We start from the raw sequence: 11,599 nt of genomic DNA, 5'->3' as shown, positions 1-11,599 counted from the left end.
CTTTTGAGCTTTTCATCATCGTTAATGAAAAAAAAAATCTATCTAAAATAAAATATTTTCGGGTGGAGTGAAAGAAACGGGAAACATTTCATTGAACACAAATGATCACGTGGGAAGCAGATTGTGGTCACATGAAACCCATAACGCAACCCTAGTAATTACTCCCACTTCACGCAACCTATCTATTTTGCTATTTTTAGACCACAAAGGAACATAAAAATCTACGTAGCTTTCAAAAAAAGTAGACATTTTTTTGTGAGGACAGTAGAAGTCGCATTTTTTTTTTAAAAATGCTCATACACCTTTCCTTTGGTTTGAGTACGTTACGAAAAAAAACAATGATCACGATTTTTTGCGAAATTTTGGAAGATTTTCTATGGAAATATCAAGATCAATAAATCGCGATTTCAACTTATTTCAAAATTAAAAAAAAAAAAAGTTTATAGCAGGTGTAGCGTCTAGTTAGTAGATCTAGGACTCCACAATTTGTTTAAAATTGTAGAATCAACAATTTGAATTCAATGGTTTGGGAGGTGTGTCACATCATACCTATTTTTTTATTCCTCTTCTTCAAACTCTCTCTTCTTTCTCTGATTGATTCTTCTAAGATTGATAGAGATGTGAATTGTAGAATTTATGAAATTGTAGAATTCCCAAATTGCTAGTTAGCATAGCTTGGAGAATGGGTATAGTGACATATTCAATGACGTTAATTAAATTCTTTATCAAATTATCATCCAAATCTTCAACCCACCCATTTTAGGTGAGGTCGAATATAATAACAATAAAAATTGAGAAGTTACATATTTTTTATATAGTATATATATATAGTATTGAAGTCTTAAAAAACCAACATGTGTCTACATGATAAAGTTGCAACTAAATGTATACTAGATTTAAGCACGTTTTTCTCAAAAATAAATAAATAAATAAAAGAACTGTTGATCGATTGGTCCTATACGGTTTTGGGATATTTCCCTTTCCCACGCAATCCGGTGAGGTGAAGCACAGTTTCAACGCTGGTGTAGACACAACGCTGCACGTAGCTAGGGGCTATTTTGACTCTTCCTTCCTTCAAATAATGCATGATCCCACTAATGGTCCCAAGGATCTAGTTCTAGGGTCACCTTGGTATTGTAACAAAATCAAAAAAGGAGTGTAATTATGTATCGAACAAGTTTTGAGTTTAAAACATTTGATTTTAATCAAGAGAGGTTTTGCAATAGTGATTAGACTACCCTCAACATAAAGGATTTTGGGGCTCGGCACTTCTCTAAAATGTGCAGTTCATATCTAATGATGGAGAAAAAGTTAAACAAGTTTTCAAAATTGAAAAACAAAAATGTGATGTGATGTGACACATTTCAAAAATCATTTGATTCAAATTATAGATCTTACCATTCTAAACGAATTGTGAAACCTCAGAACCCAGAAGAAATTTAGAAGCACGTGCACAAAACAAAATGTAATTAATCTGGTAAAAGGTTGGGAGTCTTTTGGGTTTCAGAAAATGCATTGGCGGGCCTCGTGGGTTTGACGACATGAACTACACCAAAGCATGCAGTACTTTTTCGATCAAAAGTTGAATGGCGGGTGCATGTGCACAAGTTTTACAAGTAACTTCCACGTAATTGGTGTATATCTTAAGTGCTTTGAGTATTGACTAGCTCTAAAGAGTAACTACTGGAACACATTGGGCACTGACGACCAAATGTCGATTCATCACAACAAAACGGATCGAGGAATTTGCAGTTGGACAGATTTTCAAATTCACATCTATTGGTCTGTAAATAATTTGACAGAGCAATGTAGTGATGTGGCATAGAAATTTTTTTGCAAATCGTTGGATGCGAATTTCGGACTCTCCAGATCCTTCCTAAACTGTCATGATTCTACTAATTCTTTCCCGATTAGATTGATTAACTGGTATTTTAGTTGAATCATGTCGGTTTGGTGACTAGTTTTGCGGTTCAACCGACCGGCGCAATCCGATTTTTATAACACTTAGGAAATGTGTATGCCGTCCAAAATGTCGCGCATTTTGTACAAAACCGTCTCGAATGCACTTAATTAGGGACATTTTGTTTATCTATAGCTGAGACGATTGTTAAGGATGTCCGTAACAAGTATATATGCCGTCCAAAATGAATTCAACCCTTCTTCAGTCATTTTTTCCAATCCAGTTATCTGATTAATTAGCAAAAGCCATAGAAAAAAAGCGCATCCCATGTTGCAGTGCTGCCAAATCTTCGAGGCTCAACTGCTCAAGTTGATGTGTGTAGTACGGCAGCAAGTTGCCAATTAATCAAATTAATTCTACAATTCGCACATATCTTTCTAAGGATAATGGTGTGAGCACATTTTTCGATTTTTTCTAAAATTTAGCACGGTTTTTGTTCTTATTGGGATGTCGTCATTGGGTCTTATGATCATATATAAAACGTGTTGGTTGTGTGAAAGATACTAGACATTTGCTTATATGACACTCGGTTGAGTTTATACCAATCCGACGTGAGATAAAATCTTAAATTTTAATTCTTTCAGGCACATCATTCTTGAAGATAATGGTGGATAAACAACAGTCATTTGCGCGTTGGTGATCTGCATGTGATTGAAAGTGACATGAACATAGACTGCGCCTAACAAGACGAGAGGATCGTGCAGTTGCCGACGAGGACTGACAACTACAGTGCTCTATGTGCATTCCACTGCTCCAGTGTTGGATACTTACATATATATCCGTTAGTGTAAAAATTGTAGAATGACCAAAAGTGGAAAGATTTTGATCGGATGAATACACGTTAATATCATAATAAAGTGTCTCCGCTGCGGAACAATATTATAAACAGTGGATTGTATCCTAATAACGCAATGTGGGAGTATAAATAGATGAGTTAGTTCACGATTAAGTCAAAATAATTTGAGAATCCACTAAGGAAGCTTAAAATCCACTAAGAAAAAGAAAATTGACAGAAATCTAAAAAATATGATTAATTCATCAATTATTTTTTGCTGAACACAGCTACAACCTTATAAATATTAAAAATTATATAACCCTACTAGACATGGAATTATCAAAAAGTATTAATAATAAAATTAAAAATACTAATTTGACTAGAAATCCTATTAACAACTAAAAATAAAACTTTTAATTACACAATAATAAAAATTCATAATAATTAAGTAAATAATACGAAAAGTGTGTTAGGGCAAATGCAATGAGAAACAACTTACTGGGCCAACATTTTTGTTGGCCCGGTCCCACCTCTATTACACAAAAAGTCAAGTCAAACACGTATTCTAATACAGCCACATCAGCAAAACACAAATTTCTATACACTTTTTCTTCCCACACACTTTCTCTTTCCACCCAACCCAACAACATTCCATTCCTCCATATTATCCACAACAAAACTACACCAAAACATCAAATATCAATACATCCACATCAGCAAGACACTTATCCCAATACAGCCACATAAGCAAAACACATTTTACAATACAGCCACATCAGCAAAAGACAACATATTTGTTGGCCCAATACCAGTTCACCATTGCATTTGCCCTTACATCACCTAAATTAATGTCTATTATCCGCCTTGCCAAACGTAGCGGCCCAGAACCAGAAGATCAGGGCCCATCTCAAGAGGAATCCGAATTTACAGTTGCATACGTCAGTAGAGATGTAAAGTGGGCTGGGGCCCGGGACGAAGCACGGCCCGGCCCTGTATACAGCCCATTTATGGGTTCACGGGCCGTGCAAGGCCCTGTCCACTTTACATATTCGGGCTGGATCAGTGTTCCTGGCCCACACTAGCCGGCCCGAAAAAGATGGGCCTGGCACCACACGCGTGGCAAGTCTCTCCAAGACTGCCAACGCAGTGACGCACGACGGCACGAGTTTGGTGCTCTCCTCTTCTTCTTCAACAAACTCTCTCTTTTCTCTGATTGATTCTTCTAAGATTGATAGAGATGTAAATCAAAGCAGCAGATTTGCTTCTTATTGTACCTGTCGACTTTAGTAACTATCTTGTATACCTCTTTTTATCTTCTAATATTCTTCTTCAAGACTTCAACAGACACTCTCTCTCCCTCCTCTCCGGTCGGGTCGGGTCTCACAGTTTCCGTATCATTGTAATTTCTGTTAAAACTTTTTTTTAAAATATACAGCCAAGCCCTTGGACACTTAGCGGCCTGGGCCTTATTTTGGCTGGGCCGAATCACCAAACAATAAGGCCAGTCCGCAAACCATTCGGGCAGCATGTGGGCCGTTCCTGAATTGACAGGTCCGGCCCACTTTACATCTCTATACATCAGAGATCCAAATACCTGTCATTCAAATTCGACTTTTTGGACATATCGGGAGCCTTTCATAACTGCAATTCGAGAAGTAATTAAATAAGTAATTAAATCAGCAATGGCAGAGCAACAACAGATGTGATCAATGAAATTAAGTCTGAGAGGAGATTTTAAACTGAAAGATACAACAACTGAATATCAACTACCTCATCATCAAGAAAGGGCAATTATAGGATAAATCATAAGATCAACATGGAAGCTACAGGATTCCACACAAAGAGAGAACACGCCTAACCTCAGAGAGTCGTTTCTAATTTTCCATACTAAGAGTGTGGTCATGTGAGTTTAGTTTAAACAGAGAAAACACACACTACGTCATTTTTTGCATTTCTTTGACAATAATATATAACTGATTACATCCCTAAAGAGTTCACAAATAACACATTCTCAACCAGAAACGCTCACCCTAGGTCGAAGTGGCAGAGGACTTTATCTTACATGCTTTCATGGCACCAGAAAATGTGCTTGTACAGTTCACACCGGAAGACAGATAAGGAGCAGAAGTTGCTTCATATAGGTGCAACCCGCCAAGCAATAAGCATCTTCCATCAAGGCCTCCACTGAGGATTAATAATGAAAGAATGCAAAACCAACAGGTATGGGGAATGTTCTATCATTTCTCTAGCTAGCACGTATGAATAAGATAGGACTTATTTACTCACTCCCCCAAGTTTAGTGACCCATCTTTCATCAGCTTGACACTCAGACTATTAAATCTCCCTCTTGAATAATGACGAGATGCCTTCCTCCAGTCCGTTCCAGTTCTCATCATGGCAGCAAATTCATCATAGCTGATATGGCCGTCCTGCATCCATGGCAAAGTTAGATTGGAAATTACCTTATTAACACTTCCATGCAAACATAGCTTTTGACCTTGTCTGTATCCACTTCATGGAAGATGTCATTGGCTACATCTGTACAATCATCAGCTCCATCTTCCATCAAGGCATCACGCAGCTCCTCTGGTTCAATGTACCCATTACCATCCTTGTCAAAATAGGAGAAAGCCTTACGAAGATGCTCATCATTGGCCATCCTTTGTAGGTAGAGTGAAACAGCAATAAATTCCCCACAGTCCAGTGTTCCTTTGCCATTAGTATCTACCTGTAACAGAAACCTTGCTCATATTCAAAATACATAAAATCGAGAGGGAGAGAAGGAAAAGAAAAGATGTTCAGCACCTTTTCATAAAAGAACATGATAATATATCTGAAAAATGAAAAAGTCAACAAATGGCATAGTAATTGATAAGACATGTTCCTCTATGCCCACCAAAAATCTTATTGCAGCCTAATAAAAAACAATAACAAGTTCAACATCGCGATCTTTTTTAAAGTGTGCATGATACCACAATTCATAGCCTCATTTTCCTAGAGGGGGCAAATAATGTTTTTCCCGTAATGTCCCTTTTTTATCAAACTGCAGCACATATGTAGGATTTTGAAAAAGATTATCTAGGATATGGCTTTCACCATGTCACTAGGGATGGCAAAAAAACCGAAAATTGACATGGATGCATAAATAATTGCCAGACCATTTGAAGAATCACTGAGCCATTAACTATTTCCAGTAATGCACAACATAAAATATTGTTCATACAAAGGACAGGACAGAGTAGATGATTAGACCCTAAATCATCAAAGAACCAAGTGCAGTGAATATATTACTTCTTGTTGTTCTTGTCTTAAAAAAATCTCTCATGTCCATGTGGCCAATTTCCAAGTGAGTCTACAATGAGTTGTTTAGTGTGCATGTCACACCAAAAAAATAAAAAAAAAAAAGAGTTCCAGGGTCATATGGCTAATTTCCAAGTTAATAATAATATGTATTCAAGTATGCCAAAGCACAGATACCCACGTGCACACACATGCATGCACGGATAGTGAAAAGAAAAATCCGACTGCACTCACAGCTTCTACAAGCGTTTGAACCTCAGACTCTGCGAGCTGCGAGCCAAAATTACGAAGTCCAGCTTTCAATTCTTCAATTGAAACAATGCCATCATTATCAGTGTCTATCTTCTTGAACATTTCTTTGACATCTTCAACCTCTTCGATAGACAGGAATTCAGCAATAACCTGATCATCAAATACTTTTTCCACATAAAAAATATTCATCAAATAATGAAACTTGAAAAAGTTTATTAGGCATAGTCAACAAACCCTGAGAGCTTTTCTCTTGAATCTGTTCATCATAGAAAATTGCTTAAGCCTTGACTTGACAACATCTCCAAGTGGTACATTTGGTGCCTTTTTGGCATTTTGGAGCCAAGAATGCTCTGTTACAGGAGGAATTGTACAATAGGTAACTGGTATCAAACTCATCATAGAACTAAAATTTGTTTTAGTGTACAAATGTGACGCTTCGCTAAAATGTATTCAATTTTTTTATGCATAAACAAATGAAATACAGGACTCAAGTTATATAGGCACAACCGCACAAGCATGGACACAGAATAGCAAAACTGTAATATACAGCTCAAGGTATGAAAACCAGAGTCAAACATATACTAATGCAGTGCATGTAAGCAGGTAGATAGCAGCCTTCAAATGTCCAACAAAATTACACAATCCTTAGTGCTCAGTTTCAGTTCTTATAACAATTATGCGAAAGGAATATTGTTCAACTGGTTATAAACACTACTTCATTCAATTCTTTATCGCTGTTACAGTTTCCTTTTCCTTCCCCATGCACTTTCCATGATTTAAATGTAGAATGGAACTGTAGAACATGTCAAGGCATCCACAACATTTACACACACATAGCAACATATATCATTCATGAACTTTTACAGTGTCAGAAGTCTATTGTGCTAACTACATACTAATTTTGGCCACGAATCAATATCCAACTAGATAACATTGCTATATAGTTGAAATATGCATATTCATCAAAATACTAACTTTCCTGATTGATTTTACCAAAGCTCACATTCTCTCTAGTAGTAACTTATTGTCGAAAGTGAATGTGCAAGGCCAAACTATAGATTTCTTTACTTTCAATTTAGTAAAACAGTATTAATTTTCCTCACAATAAATTTCTACCAAGTTTCTTCACATCTAAATTAACAGTCTCTATCAAAATGCTTAATATTCTGGATCAAAAGCATCCTCAAAAAAAATTAGCCCGAAAAATAAAAGTCAACGCCAAGCCCCACACCAAAGAGTAAGTAAATAAAAGCATATGCCCAAAAGGCAACAAACTTCTAAAACAACAGGTATTGTTTTTCACTTATTAGGGACAGAGACTTTGTAAAGAGAAAACAAGCAAATTGCGAAAATCCCAAATGATAAGTGGAACAGACAAAAGGAATCAAAATTAAATTACCTAGCACTTGTTTTGCATTTAATCGTATCTTTGGGTCTGGCTCCAACATTTGCCTGACTAGACTCTTAGCACTTTCTGAAATGCTTGGCCACGGGTCTCGTTTGAAATCAATTATACCACGTAAAATGGCCTGTGCAACACCTTGCTCAGACTCTGCATTAAAAGGTAAACTAATCTTCTGATAAAAAGAAAATGCAGTATGGCAACACAAATTAGAAGTATAGAGGATTTTCTTGTTACTGAATGCAAATTCACAAAAAAAAAAAAAAAAGTTGTCAAAAAAGAGCGAGTGTTGCTAATGCAGCGTGAAAACACATAGCCAGAGAAATAGAGAGGTTACCTGCCCAAAATGGGGGAACCCCACATAGCAAAATGTAAAGAATAACTCCAGCACTCCAAATATCTATTTCTGGTCCATAATTCCGCTTGAGCACCTCAGGCGCCATATAATATGGACTCCCAACAATTTCAGAGAACCTCTCACCTACAATGTTGCAAATAAAATATCAAATGGCATCCAGTAGGGAAATTTAAGAGTTCGAAAGACCATAACAAACAACACAAAGGAGAGTCCCGAAACTTGGGGAGTCTTTAATGTCTAGACTCTAGACAACATAACTTCGTCACCATTTAGACCAAAAACTTAAAACAATGAATTAAGGCAGTGGCGAATCTTTCTTTAGAGTTTTCAAATGCATATCATGAATACTATGAGACTCTGCATGGAATGGATCAGACGACATTAACCCGACCTGCTGAACAAGTCACCAATTATTGTGGGCAAAGAGACTTGAATGGAAGTATATAAAATGACATAAATGGTTAGGTACACATCCCACATCCCACTACCCTAGACCCTCTACCCTAGAAGAAGAATTGGTTTAAAGTTTAATAAGTGGAGCAAATCAAACCTATCTTCAGATAACAAATATCAAAAGAAAGGGGGGGGGGAACTATAGCCGCTAGGAAAGCCTGGGAATTCAATGGGAAATTAGATATCGAACTGAAAGTATCACATGTTGCTTGTTGAGGCACTTCAAAGCCTTTTCAAATAGAAAATCAGCTTGTAAGATAGGGAGAAGATCATATGTTATATAAGCTTCACTAGCAAACAGACTGGGAAATAGAGAAGTTTCACAACATTGTCATTTGGTCAACAAAGGATTCCACATCAGTGAATACTAAATGCGAAGTTTAAATCATGAGGATGTAAAATATATCATAATAAGTGGAAAGCCCAAGACAGGGTAAACATGAAACTATATAAAAGTGAACTTTTAGAACTAAAAAAGATAATAACATCTCCTAGTTTTACCATTTAGCAGTGCAAATGTTGGATTACAACTTCAAAAACTCATCAATAGACACAAAAGGAAGAATCTAATAATGCTAAACATAGACTATCTAGAATTCGTTAGCTATTTGTGTCACTCTGGCATTGCTTTTAGCTATTGGCAATTGTATTCACATTGTAATAGATGACAGCAATTTGCCCTCCAAAGGTCGTCATCTATTGATCATTGGCAAAATTCTTGTGGCTGTGGGAAGGGGGACAATCCAATCCCTGTTGTTTTTCTACCAAATTTCACTTCCAAATCTTCAATGAAAATGTTCCGTCAGCAATTTTCTTTATTTACATGACCATCACATGAATTTATTTCAGTTCTTTAAGCTACCTACAAGATACATCCCAAGCTAAAAAACACAAAACCTAGCGTACTTCAACCACTAATTAAGCACTCATGAAGACACATTATTAACACCTTCCAGTTCAAACACTAACCTGGTTTGAAGAAAATAGATAGCCCAAAATCAATGGCTTTCAAAGGTGAATTCTCTTTCTTGTTTGCAAATAGAAAATTCTCAGGCTTGAGGTCCCGATGAATAACCCCATGCTTGTGACAAAGCTGCACAACCTCCATAATCGTCCTGGTAACCGCAGCTGCCGCTCGCTCTGTGTAATGGCCTTTGGCCACAATCCGATCGAAGAGTTCTCCCCCCTCGCAAAGTTCCATCACCAAATGCACTGCATTATCGTCCTCGCACGCCTCCTTGAAGCTCACAATGCTCGAACTCCTCGGCAAATGCTTCATTATCGCCACTTCTCGCCTCACGTCCTCAATATCCACCGCTGACCTAAGCTTCCTCTTCGAAATACTCTTGCAAGCCAGTAAGTCCCTGCTATCTCGATCTATGCACAGATACGTAACTCCGAACTCTCCACGCCCAAGCTCCCGGTCCACAAGATACTTCTCCTCGATGTTCTCTTTAGCAACATCAGCGAGGACGGTGATCGGAGCCTTCTTACCGGCGCCAGCGTCCTTCCTACTGTGATCGTGGCCGGAGAAATTCGATTTCACGTCTTCTCTGGCAACTGCCGCCGGAGATCTGCAACAATTCCCCATTCACACACAAAAAAACTGCTCAAACTCCACGGATCTTCAAGAAACCTAGAACTTCAGTTAGGGTCTCACATTATACGCGTGAAACCCTAACCCTAACTCCATAAAGAGAGGGCTGAGCACTGAAAATTAGCGTGAGAAAGCCAGCTGTTTGAGAGAAAGTTGGGGCATCCGTGAAATTGATGAGGCATGTACGGTAGAAGCGCTGGTGCTTTTGAGAGACTCAACTTTTCATACTCTTTTCAGTAATAAAAAAATTTTGTAGTCGTGTTTTGTTTTGAATTTCTTAATTTATTTTTTATCGTTCTGCTTCGGCTCTGTGAGCTTTGTCGGCTAACTGAGGCCGAGGAACGGGACGGCAGGAGGAAGAGAGAGGGAAGAGAGGGGGTTTCAGTAAATTTGTCTAATTTCGGATATCTTTAACAGATACGTATAGTGTACTATTCCTTTTTTAAGGTATTTTTTTTACAAAAATCCCAAAAATAATAAATATATAAAATATAAAAGAAATAATAAATTTTGACCACTAGATCATGTATTCACCTATTGAGTTTTTTTAAAAAGGAGTACGTCATCAAATCTAAAATTATTGATATTTATTATTTATTGATAATTTTTAGAAAATATTCATACTATTTTTTGAGAAGATAAAATATTCATACTATTAATTATGGCATTTACAATGGTAAAATGTTATTGGGCCAATAAAGATGTTGTCTTTTACTGATGTGGTTATATTGTGAAACGTGTTTTGCTTATTTGACTGTATTGATATAAGCGTTTTGTTGATATGGATATATTGATATTTTGTGTTTTGGTGTAGTTTTGTTGTGGATAATATTGAGGAATGGAATGTTGTTGGCCTTCATGTTAGGTGAAAAGAGAAAGTGTATAGAAATTTATGTTTTACTTGACTTTTTATATAATAAAGATGGAACCCAGAATTAACTTTGTTAGGGACGTTAACATTTGCACCATTACAAATGTCAATCAAAGAAGAGGAGGAGTTGTTCTTTGTTTTAAAGGGCAACGTACCTCAATCCTTTTAGTAGAGTCGTAATCATTGTCCAACCAATGGGATAGCTCGAGTAAAAAATGATGGGGAATGCTAACAAATAAAGACAACAGTATAATAGTAACGTCCTATTGTAGACCACCATTAATTAACCTCTGTCTAATAAGGTAACTGCATTGTTTGGTTTCACTCAAAATCTAAAATCTTTAGTTACTCTCCTTTATCAAAAATACTACGTGATTAACTAATGAGAGATTGTTTGATTGACAATCGATTGGGTTTTATATATGTGTGTCTAATGATCGATTCAAATGAAAAACATATTTATCAGTGGTATTTCAAAAAAAAATTAAGTCATATTGCCTACAAAATAGTTCAATTTGATTATTGTCTTAATCCTCCATTTATTTATGAGCATTTTTTTATAGTCTCGTGATGTATATGATGGCTATGTCTTAAGACTTTCAATGATAGTGTAAAATTCTTATTTTAATTC

At 36.7% G+C, this 11,599-nt stretch overlaps 1 protein-coding gene across 1 annotated transcript; it reads right to left on the bottom strand.

Moving 5' to 3' along the window:
• Positions 1–4,643: 4,643 nt before the first annotated feature.
• LOC119990735 (calcium-dependent protein kinase 13) lies at positions 4,644–10,492 on the bottom strand. Its single transcript, XM_038836816.1, has 7 exons — positions 9,470–10,492; positions 8,027–8,170; positions 7,687–7,839; positions 6,522–6,637; positions 6,270–6,437; positions 5,233–5,463; positions 4,644–5,164 (listed from the first exon to the last, which is right to left on the bottom strand). The coding sequence occupies exons 1-7, from the start codon at positions 10,089–10,091 to the stop codon at positions 5,018–5,020; spliced, it is 1,581 nt and encodes a 526-aa protein (XP_038692744.1). The 5' UTR covers positions 10,092–10,492; the 3' UTR covers positions 4,644–5,017.
• Between the last annotated feature and the right edge of the window lie 1,107 nt (positions 10,493–11,599).

The sequence above is a fragment of the Tripterygium wilfordii genome, chromosome 3 (genome assembly GCF_013401445.1).
Source record: "Tripterygium wilfordii isolate XIE 37 chromosome 3, ASM1340144v1, whole genome shotgun sequence".
Lineage (NCBI taxonomy): Eukaryota > Viridiplantae > Streptophyta > Magnoliopsida > Celastrales > Celastraceae > Tripterygium > Tripterygium wilfordii.
This window is presented reverse-complemented; position numbering and strand designations above follow the sequence as displayed.

Bases quoted from the DNA above. Each gene is read 5' to 3' on its own strand.
- LOC119990735 (XM_038836816.1), bottom strand. From the start codon at position 10,091: ATGGGGAATTGTTGCAGATCTCCGGCGGCAGTTGCCAGAGAAGACGTG. The intron at 6,438-6,521 runs GTTTGTTGACTA...TTTGATGATCAG, and splicing joins TCAAGAGAAAAGCTCTCAGG to GTTATTGCTGAATTCCTGTC. The intron at 5,464-6,269 runs GTGAGTGCAGTC...TTTCTGTTACAG, and splicing joins TTCAAACGCTTGTAGAAGCT to GTAGATACTAATGGCAAAGG.